A 14,631-nucleotide genomic window follows, 5' to 3' on the forward strand; every position below is an offset into this window, starting at 1 on the left:
TCTTAATCATTAAATTTATTCATTAACGGGGAAAATTCTCAAAATCTAGAGGACTGGGAAAGAATTTACCGAAAGCCCACGTGTTAATAAAACTAAGCTATCTCCTCATACAGCACACACATTTCCAAAAATAGCCAGAAAGAGGAGAAAAGATAACATGATAATTGACAATGTTTCAAGATGTACTTTCTAAAGTATGTTGGCAAGTACTTCAACAAAGCTGTGTAATTGCACTATATGTTTCCAACAGATATGCCTATATTACTTTAATTAGTCAGACTGAAGACACTGATTTCATGGAATAGATGGACTTGGGCAAGGAGAAGTAAATTTTTTTTTTTTAAAAAAAGTGTGTCTTTGATATTTAATCTGCCCTTTATCTAAATGCTACCCTACTCTGTTCTCCCTCCTCTTTTTCAAAATTCAATCCTAAATTCCATCACGCCAAAGCAGTTTACAAATACTTCTTACAGAAAATGAAAAAAATCACCAAAGAAGACCAAGTCTGCCAGCTCCTGTAATCATATGTTTTATGAAGAAAATTCGACCATCAGAAACTATATCCACATAAGAGATTCAGCCACAAGGCTTACATGCAGAGTAAAGCTGTCTTTGACCTCTGGCTTCTTCTGCAACTACTGATTAGAATCCATCTGCATTGGAACATCAAACGTTAATAACTCTTTCTTTTTTTTTTTTTTGCTTACCTGGGTTACATCTTTGGCTAATCAGGAGGTGAAAGGCTCCAGATCCCTTACCAATCTCCTGAGCCATCCAGTCTGCCTTTGCAATTACTCTTAATCTTCTAATCCGAAAATATTTTCTAATGCTCTTGTTTATTCATTTGCTTTGTGCAATATAGCATCCAGAACATTTTAACCATCCCACATTTATGAAGTTCTTCATGTCATGCAGGCCAGAACAGATTCCTGGCTTTCATGCAAGTTTTTGTAACACCACCCAGTTCTCTAACCTCCCCTATAGAGGTTCGCTCCCTCTCACTGCCTCTCTTTCTGCATGTAAAACCAGGAGAATCTTCATAGTATATTTTTAAAACTATTTACCTCACTGTGTTTGATTTACAGGTGGACAGAACTGTGTTGCACAAGTGATGTGGAGACTCAGGGCAAACTCCTGGCTTTCTGGGCTGTTCGTACTTACCAAAACAAGAAAGTAAATTATTGGGTCACACTCATTCAAGATAAGTGCATTCTTGACATTTATTCTGTTGCCACTGAAGCCAGAACAGTTTTTTGATATTAGAATTTTAGAAGTATTTTTAAAACAAAGACTGTGACAGAACAATAACAGGACTTAAATTAAGGTTAGGAGACCAGATGTGCAAAACCAACAAAAGCAAGAAACAGAAAGTCAAGACTTTCATTTGCTAACTAATGCTACTAGACTAATATCTAGGACCTAAAAGAAGCACCATTCCTTCTATTCTGTGTAGATAAAATTACCAGACAGTTCCTTGACTACTGTAAACTCACACAGCCTCACAGGCTTAGAGGCAAACTCCCACTGATTTATACCAAAAGAAAACCTAGCTGCTTTTTTGAACTCTCATCCTTTCTGTGGGCTAGCTTAGCAGTTTATATCTTTAAATATAAGCATGACTATTACTAGTTTCACCAATTTCTTTATTAACCTCTCTTCAAATACTACCAGATATCCCTGCAATACGCTAAGGAATATCAACACATTAACAACATTGCTTTGAAGGCTGTGAATACACATCACATCAGTAGTTCCACAGAAACTGTCCATCTGAATGCTATAATATTAGGGTAGACTACTTCTCACTAAAGGAAGGCTAGAGTAGCTTATTTCTGTCACTGAGCAAGTCAATGTTCCCAGGCATATTTAGCACCTGACATGCTGTAAATCACTGCATATCACTTTGAAGAGTAAACTTGCCAATATCTCCATAGAAGTGATATAAAGACCTTCTACTACATATATAAATCATTCCTTATCAGCTGTAGTCAATATAGAAGGTAAATGCCTATTTCATGTGCTTTTTCACATAATGTTGATAATTATGCATATATGCAGAGATGTATATACATGAGAAAAAGAAGCACATATATGTATACACACACACAAGCACATGCATATGAATTTAATTGTAATTGTGATTTGCCACCACCACTTTCTCTACCCGCCACCATTTCTTTTTCAAGTCAGTTCTTTAAAAGAGATGACTGAACCCTGTGCTCCTGGGGCGTGATTATCTCAGTGTGCAAGGCAGTCTCCAAGACTGATCGTGACCCAGAAATAAGACTTAAAATAAATAGGTAGGCCTACATGCAGATGCAACACCCAAGACAGCTTGACAGCCTTCAGTTTAAGCAGGAAAGTTCCCAGGGACAGTGAGGAAAATGAAATTCATTCACATGCATGTTTCCATTTGCTCATGTCATTTATGTATCCATGTCACCTTCTAGGAAGACCACTTGATGACAAAGCTGAACTTTAAGAAAGTTTGATTTGTTAATAATACAAAAGAAAATGCTGTACTTGTTTAGGCCTCCAGTCTGTCATTCTCACCGTATCTGTAAGAGTTCCTTTGCCAAAACCACCAAAAATGTAAATCAAAACCTTTATCATGAGAAGCACTTCTGATTATACCTGTACTTCTAAAGACCCCTACAGTTTTTTTTAATCTTACCTTCACAGCTTCATATTTAATGAAACTGCTAATATAAGAGTGGAAGATAAAAACCAGAAACTACTAATAAAACCACTGGTTCTCATTCGGCTGAATCCTAGTTAGACTGCACTTCATACTAGTCACACGTGTCTAGCATGAGAACAGAAAAGATGCCAGATTTGATATATTGAAATCCAGATCACTAAAAAACACTCATGGCATAACACGGGGTAGGCATATGGAACTCACCAGTGACTTTTAAAGGACACAAAAGGAAGAGCTTTATACACTCTGCATGTGTGGGCACTTCTGCCACTTTCTAGGACATGGAGCAGCCTGCTGGCTGGACATCCAGCAGTGCTCTCGGTTGCTGTGAAAATCCTGGAAAAGCTGTTACTTAATATAAGTTGGTACTTATATATGTGACTGGTAGGTCAAGGGAGATGGTTCTCCCTCTCTACTCCATTCTTGTGAGACTCCACCTGTAGTACTGCATCCAGCTCTGGGGCTCCCTGCATAAGAAGGACATGGACCTGTTGGAGTGAGTCCAGAGGAGGCCACAGAGCTGATCAGAGGGCTGGAGCACCTCTCCCTTGAAGACAAGCTGAGAGAGTTGGGGCTGTTCAACAGCGGAAGGCTTCCAGGAGACTTTATAGCAGCATTCCTATGCCTATAGCAGAATTCCTGTGCCCCAATGGGCACAAGAATGCTGGAGAGAAACTTTTTATGTGGGCATCTAGTGATAGGACAAGGGGTAGGAGCTTCAAATTGAATGAGCGTAGGTTTAAATAAGATATTAGGAAGAAATTCTTCACTAGGAACATGTTGAGGCACTGGAACAGGTTGCCCCAGAGAAGGTGTGGTTGCCCCATCCCTGGAAGTGTTCAAGGCAAGGCTGGATAGGGCTCTGAGCAACCTGGTCTAGTGGAAGATATTCCTGTCCACAGCACGGGGGTTGGCACTAGATGATCTTTAAGGCCTCCTTCAATGCAAATCAGTCTATGATTCATATATGAAAAAGGATTGGGCTGAGTGGTATAGGAAAACTCTTATAATATTGGATGTCTAGAACCACAGAACAAAAAAAACCTGCCAATAACCTCTCATTAGTCTGTGGGGCAGTAGCTAATGCAGTAATTTATTTTTTTCTTTTTTTTTTCTCCCCAGGTGAACTGAAATACAATCAAGAAACTTTAGTATGGCTTTTATTAATCCATATTTTTAGAGAAATTTGTCTTCTTATATGTCTGTCTAGATTTAAAACCATGAAAATATCAAAATGAGAAGACTGGATTAAAAAAAAAAATCATGTTTTTGCACATTCTGAATCTTTTTAATGGCTGAATATAAGAGGAGGTAGATCTGTGCCTATAAGCTCCAGAACTAGGGCCATGCTGAGCAGGAAGCTTCTCAAAGGTAGCAAACACAATATGAAGCAACCATAAGAACTGCTGAGCACTGCAATACGTCTTTATTCATGTCTGCATGAATACCCTTCTCCCATGGGACATGCCATCTGAAACCCTCACCTGAACACAGACATTTCTGTCCTTTCTTTGAGGGACACTGTTCTCTTTTAAAATGTATCAGGAAATGGGGTCACGCTCCCTTTTATACAATAGCCTAATGACTTGAACACTTGTTCAGGAAACAGGAAAAGTAGGCTCCTTTCCTTGCTCTGTCAGAGGGGATCCAAGCTTTCTTCTTCACCCTTGCTGGGCATGTCCTATCCATTAGCCATAAGCTGCTACGTGGAAGACAACACTCTCCAACCTTTCTGCTGAAGGTGTCCCATTCACTACACATAAAAAATTGAGGGTTAAAGACTGCCTACTGTCTACTTGCCAGCAGCTTGCCTGTCTCCAGACTTTTCCATACGCATTAAAGAGTCATTAGATCAAACACAGAGGTAGACTTAATCATATAGCAGCAAAGGCAATAGATTTCAGCATCATAGCTGTTAACTTAGTCACACAGATTTTACTTTAAGTGAAGTCTTTAGATCCAGTAAAGTCTACTGTTTTAGGCACATCTACAAAGCCTTACATAGACTCAAATATCCAGCAAGACAATGCCGCCTATAGAGATTGATCAATTGACTAAATGTGAAGAAAAAGTAATGAGGGGCATCAGCAAAAGTCGATCCATTGAACTCACTTCAAATATTATTCTAATAAAAGCTGTAAAGCTGATTAACACATTCCCTTGGAATTCAGAGATGTGATAGTGAATGTTTTCTGAAATCTATACAGCCAAGAAAGTTAATCTCCCAGAAACTGCTCAGTGATTTTACCCAATCCTATGGAATTTATCATAGCTCAATGAACCAAAAACCTTTGAAGAAAGAAATGGGAACAAAGAGTACAGGAGATTTTCAAAATAACATTTTCAAAAAAGACAAATAAACCTGTTTGGGTTAAACCTTCAAACCAAGTAGAAATCTACACAGAAGTAAGGCCAGAAAAATTTGAGTATATACACAGTTCCCAGCCAAATCCTCTTTATGTACTACAAAACAGAGCCCCAACATTTCCGTACCTGGATGTGAAGCCAAATGTCTATCTCTAGTTTTGCTGACTACAATACCTGCTAAAAGCTGAGTTTAGGGTCGGGAGGGTGTTTTCTGGCTGGGGGTAGAGTTTAATTTTTCTAGGACCAACTTCACTTCTGTGAAGTCGAAAAATGCATTTGATTTCTTTCTTCAAAGCCCTCAGCAAATGGACCACATCCCTACATATCTGCAGACAGGATAGGAGATAGTGTCTTTTCCTGCACTCAAGCATATTCCTTTTGCTTTTCATTTGCCTTTGTTATGAATGCAAACTATGGGCTCAATAGCATCACTCACTACTAGAAATCTTCATTTACCATGGTCTCCAACTTATCACTGTGAGCCAGATCAAACTCATCATCTTCATCCCCTGGCTTCTGCCCCCAGCTCCCTGGACTGAGACCATAAATCTGTTCATAACTTCCAGCCCAGCTACAACAGAACAGTTTGTTAAGTGCAAGGGAATCAATAAATCAGACCCTAAGCCCAGTCTATTACTATTTCAAGTTAATTACAAAGGGATTATTTTTGTTTAGCCCAGTACCTATACAAAATAATACTGTTCACATGAACCAATTATTCAGGTTCAGTTCCCTCTCCATGTTACACAGGAGTTTCACTGAACCAATTTTAGCCGGAGCACCAATCAATACAATCCCTCATTGCGGCAGGAGACACTAGCTGCCCAGATGCCTGAGAAAAATCCCCTCCAAAAAGGATGTAGAAGCAGTATAAACATGTGTGGGTGCAAAGGGGATTTTCAAATGTTCTTTTACTGTGTTTATGAATCTCACAAAGCAGCTCTCAATTGGGAGTGCAGGAGGAGAAAGCATAAAAATATTAATCAGTTACTTATCTTCTGACATGTTCTGGATCAACATCTGGTGCATGTGCAAGTGATGTAGTAGGGTATTTGCCACAAAAGATTGTTTAATCTTCTATTCCCAAATTGGGCAGGGAAAATTAGCACTCTTAAAAATTAAGTTTCCAGATCCATTCTTTTTCTTATTTCAAATAAATAGCCAACATTGTATAGGCTGTCTCTTCTATTTTGGAAAATGTTTTTCATCTGAGAAAAGGCTGATCTGAAGTAGATTATCTATGGGCTGTTTCCTACCGCTTTTTGTCTCCCTTGCAGTATCTTACTGCCAGAGTTTAGTAGACAAGTATAGTCTAGGTTCAGCTGTTTTATTTCTCCTTCTATCAGTTCAAACTGAGATAGCTCACACATCTGTTTTATTTCTGAAAGCTCTGCATAGGAAAAGTGTCCAGCTCATTCTAATCTAGCATAACTTTCCTATAAATAACTAAGGACCTAACGAAACAATTGTTTGGAGGAAATGAAAGTGTGTTTAGAAACTTAAATTCCTCTATACTGTATGCCTGAGCTGTTCCAGTTCGAATGTCTTCCTGACAGCATGGATCAGTTGCTCTAAGATGCTGTCCCCGGAGTCAGCAAACTGAAACTATAGCAGGAAATCCAGGTATTAACATCATACTATGTGCTAATTATAAACCATCATTTCACAATCTGACATTATTCACTTCTAACCTCTTTTAACTACATCACGTATTTGCTTTCTAATCACAGTTTGACAAGTGTCTGACATGAGACGGTGAAGCGATCTTTTAATAAGACAGCAGTTCAAAGATTGCATCTTTTACACTAGTAACGACCTTAGTTTGATTTGCTGCTCCACAAAGAAGTTGTAGAGTTTCTGAAAAAAGAGGAAAGTTTAAATCATTTAAAAAGATTCAAGTGCCTGACTTTTTTCTGGTTTTGGCTTCTTACTTGAAGTTAGATGTTAGCCATCTTAGCCTTGCAAAATTTCTTTCCTATAGCTACAGTTTCTGCAAACATTATTAAAAATTTTCAACCTTCTACCTTTTTATTTTAACATATCCTGGAGTTTTGTCTGATGATTACTACAAGGTTTGCATGCCTGCAGTGATTTGAAAATAGATGGACATTTGAGCTCATCTTTGTTTCTTTCTTTTTGTTTTTAAAACCTGGATTTTTTTATCATATAAAATACTGAAGTATCCTACTGCATCTCTCAGTTCATTCTGAAGATTTTTTTTAAAGCAGTATTGATTCTTTTTTTGACTAATTAAGTATTAGCTGATAAGAAACTAACAGAGACTCCATGGAAAAGTTTTTGAGTCCACTCTTTCATGGTAAAAAGAAGATTTTTTTTCTTTTTTTTTTTTTTTACAGCAGTATCTGTAGTTTTTTCCCTGCTCCAACTAGATGAGAAAATTACTGAGGCAATAATCCTTTTCTTACAGGCTTACTACTGTGAAGGACAGCATGGATTACTGTTACTTTTGAAATGTTTTAAATACCCATTGTGTATTCTGTTTTCTGGCACTAGACAACTTCAGAGCTGCCAAGACTTGCCATTTATTTTATCTTAATAAAGAATCAATAAGCCAAATCTTGACTCCCAGCAGCTGATAATTTAGGATTATATTTTTAATTTCCAGCTGCTGTCTTTTGTCTATCTGGTTGTTATTTTTCATTATTATTTGCTCTTTTCTTTCTGTGACAGCAAATCCTTCAGATATGATTACCAATTCAGCATTTTGCCTGTTTGCTGAATAAGATCTTTTGCTATTGATTACAATGACTAAATCGTACACAGAAATGTCACTGGTCAAAAAGCCAAATACTCTTCTGCTGTACAAGATGCTCAGCAGACCTGCAGCAAGCCTGGCTAAAACTGACCAAAACCCTTCTTAAGGCTTAAGCGGGTTATATGAGATGCATCAATCATGTAGGTAAGAGAGGCTTTGCAAACAACTGGCTTTGCAGCTGAGAAGGCAGTTAGCAGAAGCAGGGAGGCTGGGAAAATACAAACCTGCACATCGTAAGTCCCATTTAATAAGACAGGCCTCTGGGAATTGATGTCCTGCAGCACCCCTGAAAGCACAGTGCGGTTGACTTTCTGGAAGTCTTTGGAGTGGCTGAATTGCACCATGTTGTGGAGAGCCAAAATTTTAGTGTCAAGCTCAGCATCCTGCCTGGTGCGGTTATGCAGTCCTAGGTGGTACTTGCGGAAGTGTTTGATGAGATCTGTGGGGTCGTTCCCATAATAACCGTACCCACAGATGTTGCATTTGAAGTCCTGAAGCTCTGGAGACAGAGGCGCTGTATCTGGGTTATCATTTACCAACAAATCTGCTTTTGTTTTGTTCAGCCTTAAACCCCCATCTGAAGGCACTTGTGGGTTTTTTGAGGCCATGGGGACCGGGCTTGAGCCTTGGCCATCAGTTTGACCACTTTGCACTTGCACTGTTTCATCTGAAGCTTTTGGCGACATCTGATGCTCCTCATTTGTCTCCGCTGCATCTCCTGACGGGGTACAGACCACATCTTGGGTGTCATCTGCATCTGATTTTTGAGGAGACTTCAAGGGCTCACAGATTCCCCCAACAGCTGGAGATGAGAAAGCCAGCATATTTCTGTCTGTCACCTCATCATGAGGGAAGGATGGAACATTTCCTCCCTTATTGTGGCTTTCATAATTGAAGCCAGCCTTTTCACTCAGCACTGAGCTTTTCAAGTCCTTTTTAATGCTGGAAGATGGCTCTTGGACATGCATGCAAAGTTCCTCCTTGTTATTTAACTCTGCCGCATCACCCTGGTCAGTGTTTTCTTGCATCTGCTCTGCAGAAAATTCTTTTTTCCTTCCAGACTCTTCACTTTCAGTACCTGTAGACTCAAGGGTCTGTACCTCACCTTCACTAGCAACGTTTCTTAGAGGGGGGTTCTTTTTCCGGACCATATCTACCACAGAAAAAGAAACAAAAAAGAAAAAAAGAAAAAAAAAAGGAGAGGAAAAAAAAGAAAAAAAAACTATAGAATTATTCAAGATATATAGCAGATTACAAACCTGACACTTCTCAAAGCATTCTGAACTATATGACTACATTGACTACACCAACTTTTCAGAAAATTTTTGTCAAACAGGTTTTTGGACTAAGCAGAAAACGGAAATTTTTCATTTAAAAAATGAAGACACTGAGACTGAATTTAACTAAAAAGAGAACTTTAAAACCTACAAAAACACTACCATGAGAGTCAGTGAATTACAGGTTTCATTATCTTTTGAGAAGATAATGGTCTGACAGAAATAATTTTAAATTAATGTTTCTTTTTAAATAATTTAAAAAGACTAAGGGGAAAAATAAACTTTAGCAGTCTAATATTCATACTCTGTACAACTACATATAAAGTAGTTTTGCAAAAATACATCTAAAAGACATAATCAGAAGAATTTAAACAAGGTATTAGGAAGGAAACAGATTTAGGAGAGTAAGTAACTTGAGGTTTCAGAGAAAGTATTTTTCCTAAGCAGGTATCAGTTTCTCTATAGCAAAAGTTTTCCCTCCTACTGCCCATAAACTTCAAACAAGATTATACGGATATTCTAGAGTCAGGCCCCACAGTACATTATTCATGTAATTAGTTCTATTTGCCAAACAAAGAGAAACTAACTTTATTAGGAAAACCCGTTGTCAATAAAATTTTACAGGCCTGGACCCAGACATTTGACATCACTATGTGGCTGAGTCAGGATCTGCCTTGAAAACACCTGGAATCCACATGGATCTAATCAGCCAAACCTTCCTCTGCTCAGTCTTCTCTGCAGACATAGTCACTACTGCTAAATCTGCAAGTACACTTCCAGGATCCATTTAAGATAGCTGAGACAGGATAGCAATAAGGATCAGAAAGAAAAGAGGAGTCTGCCACCGGTGAGTTAGCTGTTCACTCAACAGGGGAGATTATGGAAGGACAAGCAATCAGACTATGCAGGTACTAAGTCAAATTCCTCATCCGTTATATATCTTCACCTTCTCCAGCCTACTTAGAGAAAATACATATATGAAACTGCCCTGCTCTCTCTACTGTGTGGTTCTGGATTTGATATTCATCACCAGATGGTTTGATCCATTTGTGTTCACATGCTAGCTATGGGCAGAAGACAGATGTGCTACAACTTTTTCTATGCTCTTAATCTTTGCCAATGCTGTATACAGCAATGGATGTTTCTCTTTGCCAAATTGTGTGTGGTCTGGTGGCAGCAGTCTGCAGTACCACACATGAGATGTGAGCTGCAGACTCAAGTCTGAGCCTCCATTCCCAGGTCAGCCACAGCCAGGCCCTACGGAGGCACTGGAGACATATATTGCTCTGCAAAGGGAGGACCACCTGATGACTCTGGGAGCAGCACTGATGCGCTCCAAATGGTGATGTATCCAGACCTTGGAAAGCTGTGGATGACCTTCTCAAAACAGTACTTTGAGAAGTACGGCTGGGGACAGAGGTTAAAAATAAAAGAACCGGCATCTGTACATCCTCTTATTTACATCTGCTCCACATGAAAGGGCACTGTATGCTCTGTTGATAAAAACAGACGACTTCTTAGGGGAAGTGTTCAACTTGTGTCTTGGGCTGGCTCTGTTGTCTTTGTGGTTGAGCTCATCCACAGGCAGCATGGGCTACAGCAAGACGGCTTTCACGCAGAATGCCAGTTCGTGTTACAGAAATTTTGACACTCCGTGTGGTCTTAATAGGTTTCTTAAATGCCTACTGTGATTCCTTATGGTAGAAGACATCCATGCTTGGGAACCAAGTGTCTTCTCTTAATGACAACCACACCTACCAGGATATGTATGCACTAAATTTTACTTTTTTTTTTCCCAATAACTTCTGAACCATGAAGTCACTCAGAACTAAGAAAAAAAAAAAGATTTTCTATTGTGGTAAGAGAACAATTACAATACAGACTCAGCCTACTAAAACAACATGCACACGTATATAATTCAAGGTATAAATATAGTCCTCAGCCTTTTAGCATTACTGCTTCTCTGTGGGACTCCATGAATGCTCTTGGTTAACACACACTAAAAATATCTGTGAGCATCTCTGGTAGGTGTTCTTCTAAGTCTGTATTTTTCTTTTGGTTACACCTCCCAAACCTTTTTTAAACTAACTTCTGTTTGAATACAATCCATGGCAGAGGACGGAGAAAGAAGTCCTGACTGCAAAGCAAAGAAAAATCAGAAATCAAGAAAGTAAACATCATGACTGTTACCTCAGTCAAAATTAAACAAGACTAAATGCAATGTTTTAAAATGTTTTTGTTACAGATATTTTTGGCAGATAAGGAAAGCTTAGAGATTAGCTATCTTCATAGCAACTGACAAAAAAGAGTCAGAAAAAAGGACAGAAAAAAGTCTCTATAAAGAAAAGAAAAATCTGGACTCTATACAGGCTAACTGGACAGTAGATCTAGATACTTTGGTTCAAATTTTCCCTATATTTGTGAGTCTGTGTGTTAATGGAGGGGAAAAAAGAAAAACATATCTGCCTAATAGAGCTTTTTCATGCAGTATTCTACACTTGGAGAAAGAAAGAAGATAACATTGATTTAAATATAAAAACTTCCTTAAGTTGAATTTCAAAGTATTTTCTCCTCTTTTTTCTTTTAGCTTTTGAAAAATCATCTGTCATTTATTTGCTTGATATCCACTCAAGGGGACAGTAAGAAAAGACACAGAGGTTTTTTGTCGCTGAAATTCCTCCACTATCATTTTTCAGAGACATATTATGTAAATAAAACTTCATTTGCAATACTCCTAAATCGAAGAAACCATCCCCTAGCAAGTCATAAGTTAGATACAGAAAGAATATAGCCACTCTGAAATTATTATCTCTAAGACAAATAACAGATTGCACAATGTTTTATTGTGTGCCAAGAACGTTTTCGGTTAACAATTTCACTTGAAAAAATAGATCACATACTTGTAAAATCATACCCAGCATTGACTTCATAAGGCATGTGGCTTTAGAGTGCTTTTTACAATTATTAATTCTATTAGTCAACTAGCAGGCGGGCTAATGCAACTGTCTTAGAAGATGCACGGAAGACACAGAAGACATTTTGAGAGCTGATCTGTATATCTGCAAAACAAAACAAAAAAAAGGTTTTCCTTCCTAAATTATGCATTCAAAATATGTTTTTTACTTAAAACATTATTATACCTATTGTACAATCACATGCATCTGTTAGTGGGCACTATACAAATAGTGGTTGCTGTCCTCTATTTCCCTCAAGCATGAGAAATCCCATAGCTGCCTTCTGCTCAGACATACATTTGCACACACATAAAGACAGACAAAAAATATCTCAGAGGTAATGTTCACCAAACACAAAGTTTAAAACAAGTTTAAAGTAACTGTTGAAAATGAGCTGTAGAAAAGAAATGTCTTAAAAATTCACATATATTAACAGGTATTGGGCATCATAATGGGACTGGCCTAATGGGATAGATAATGGCATACAATTAACTGATTCATATCCAGGCACTGCCATCAGCAATTGGAAGTTATCATCTGCTGGCTGCCTTATGTCCCACTTGAAACAAAATTAGTGGTGTTACTTTCGTTGTTAGCAGGCAACTTCCCACATCTCAAAAATGCTATCGTAATAATAAGCACATTTGTTGGGTGTTAGTAACGAAGCCAAGTGATGAACAGTCGTTGGGACTGCACTACCTTTTCACCACTGAAAATAGTGATCTTCCCAAAATAAAAGAATTACTAAGCCTGATATGAATGAAAGGACTTCTCAAGTTGAGGGAATCCTGGATAAGGCCCAGATTGCAGAATTTGTCTTTGGGCTCCATAATCCAGGGGTTTGTATCTTATTTTCATTACACTGAAATTACCTTTAAACCACACAGGGTTTTTTTAGCTGATATAATCACTTGCAGATATTTTTAAGTAGAAATAATAATAATAGCTATACATAGTTTTCCTCAAAAACAGCCAAGGCTACTCTACATGACACATGCATCTGAAAGATCCAGACATTTCTGTTCAACGATCACATCAGTTTATCCCTGGAAACAAATAAGTGGAAACTTCTACTAAAATCAGTTTGTAATTCAGGATAATGGATTACCATAGTGACTAATGTACTTCCTTAAAAAAATAAACAAACCAAACAAAAACAAAAAGCAAATTCTGGTAATCAATAGTTTCTTATGGGTGGTGAAGATAATGGCTAATTACCTGCTGATCATCAGCTCCTGCAACAGGTCATTGTTATTGCTCATTACTTTTACTGAATGGGATGGCTTGTCATCAAAGCCTGTTTCAACAGAATGGTTGTTGACTGGTGCTTGTGCTACAGGTTTAGGTCAGATCTCAGTCATATGCTCTTTTTAACAAAATAGTCCATCTAGAAATATGTCTGAATTTTATGAGATGCCACTGACTAATCTTTGTACAAGTAGATGCACAAGCAGACAAAGAGTAAACTGAGTTAAGGGTCTCTAAAGATTGCGATATTATCAGTCAATATGCTGCAGTAACAAAAAATTAAATGAAAATATGCATTTATATTCAACAGGCTCAAGTAGGACCTCTTTGTTAAGGGATAGTAAAATTAATACTTTTACGCTCATATATATTACACACCCACACAAAGACATATAATGCACATACAGCACTTGAACATCAATCATTTTGCCAGAATAATGCAGCAAAAAATCATTAACTCTCAGTGTCTCAGCTTAATATATGTCTAATACTTACCTATCTCACAGGAGTGTTGTGAGGCTTAATTAATTAGTGACTGTAAAGCACTTTGTGATCCTCTAATGAAAGGTGCTACATAGCACAAAGTATTATTAAAATCATTAGGACCACAAAAAAGCCCTACGGAATTCCAGCCTACACTGTCTGTTGGGGTTGGGAGTGATCATATTATTAAAAGGAGACTGTCAGACTAATTTTCATAATTTTTTCAAGATTTTTCCCCCCTTTGCTGTTGTGATAGCACGTTAGTAGCTAGAAATTTAATCTTATCATCTTAATAACATACACTCATGTAGTTTGTTACTGCAGGGCTAGAGAAGAGAGCAGGGCTTTTGGCATTCATCTGGCTTTCCCTTTTAAGAAAAAAAAAATAAAATTGAGAGACATATTTTGACACCTTCCCACACTCCACCCCAGCAGGACAGCCGATCATGTGAGATTGTAGGATACTTGCTATAGCTGCATGGGAAAATACTGCTGTGGTTTTAATTTCTCTCCTTTTTTTTCTTCTTCTTCTTTCACACACAAAAAAAAATTAAAAAAAAAAATTAAAAAAAAAAAAACAAAGCACAAAACAAAACCCAGTTTATTACACATAAATAGGCCACAAAGACTATCTCCCGTGCTTTATATAAGAAACCCTTAAGTGTTCAAAGTTTCGGCTTCTATCAAGGACATAAAGTCCTAACCAATCTGGAGCCTTCTCTCCACTCTCCATATAACAATCAAGCAGCTTTAAGGCACACGATCTCCAAAGCCAGAAAGCTTCTGTCTTGAGAGACTGAATTTCTGGGAAAGCATCTCGGCAGC

General features: G+C 38.0%; 1 protein-coding gene across 4 annotated transcripts in view; it reads right to left on the reverse strand.

Annotated features, from left to right (window-relative positions):
• TRPS1 (transcriptional repressor GATA binding 1) overlaps window positions 1-14,631 on the reverse strand; it is a 193,622-nt gene that overhangs the window by 160,463 nt on the left and 18,528 nt on the right. For 3 of the 4 annotated variants that reach the window (XM_017806497.1, XM_017806496.1, XM_017806499.1), the window contains exons 2-3: window positions 12,022-12,180; window positions 8,069-8,997 (exon numbers count right to left, since the gene is read on the reverse strand). In XM_017806497.1, the coding sequence (XP_017661986.1) occupies window positions 8,069-8,997; window positions 12,022-12,058 (966 nt within the window). In that variant the 5' untranslated portion in view covers window positions 12,059-12,180. The remainder of the gene's footprint in view (window positions 1-8,068; window positions 8,998-12,021; window positions 12,181-14,631) is intronic. The other variant, XM_017806498.1, reaches the window with a different exon arrangement.

Source organism: Lepidothrix coronata, unplaced genomic scaffold (assembly GCF_001604755.1).
Source record: "Lepidothrix coronata isolate B3197 unplaced genomic scaffold, Lepidothrix_coronata-1.0 Scaffold15, whole genome shotgun sequence".
NCBI lineage: Eukaryota > Metazoa > Chordata > Aves > Passeriformes > Pipridae > Lepidothrix > Lepidothrix coronata.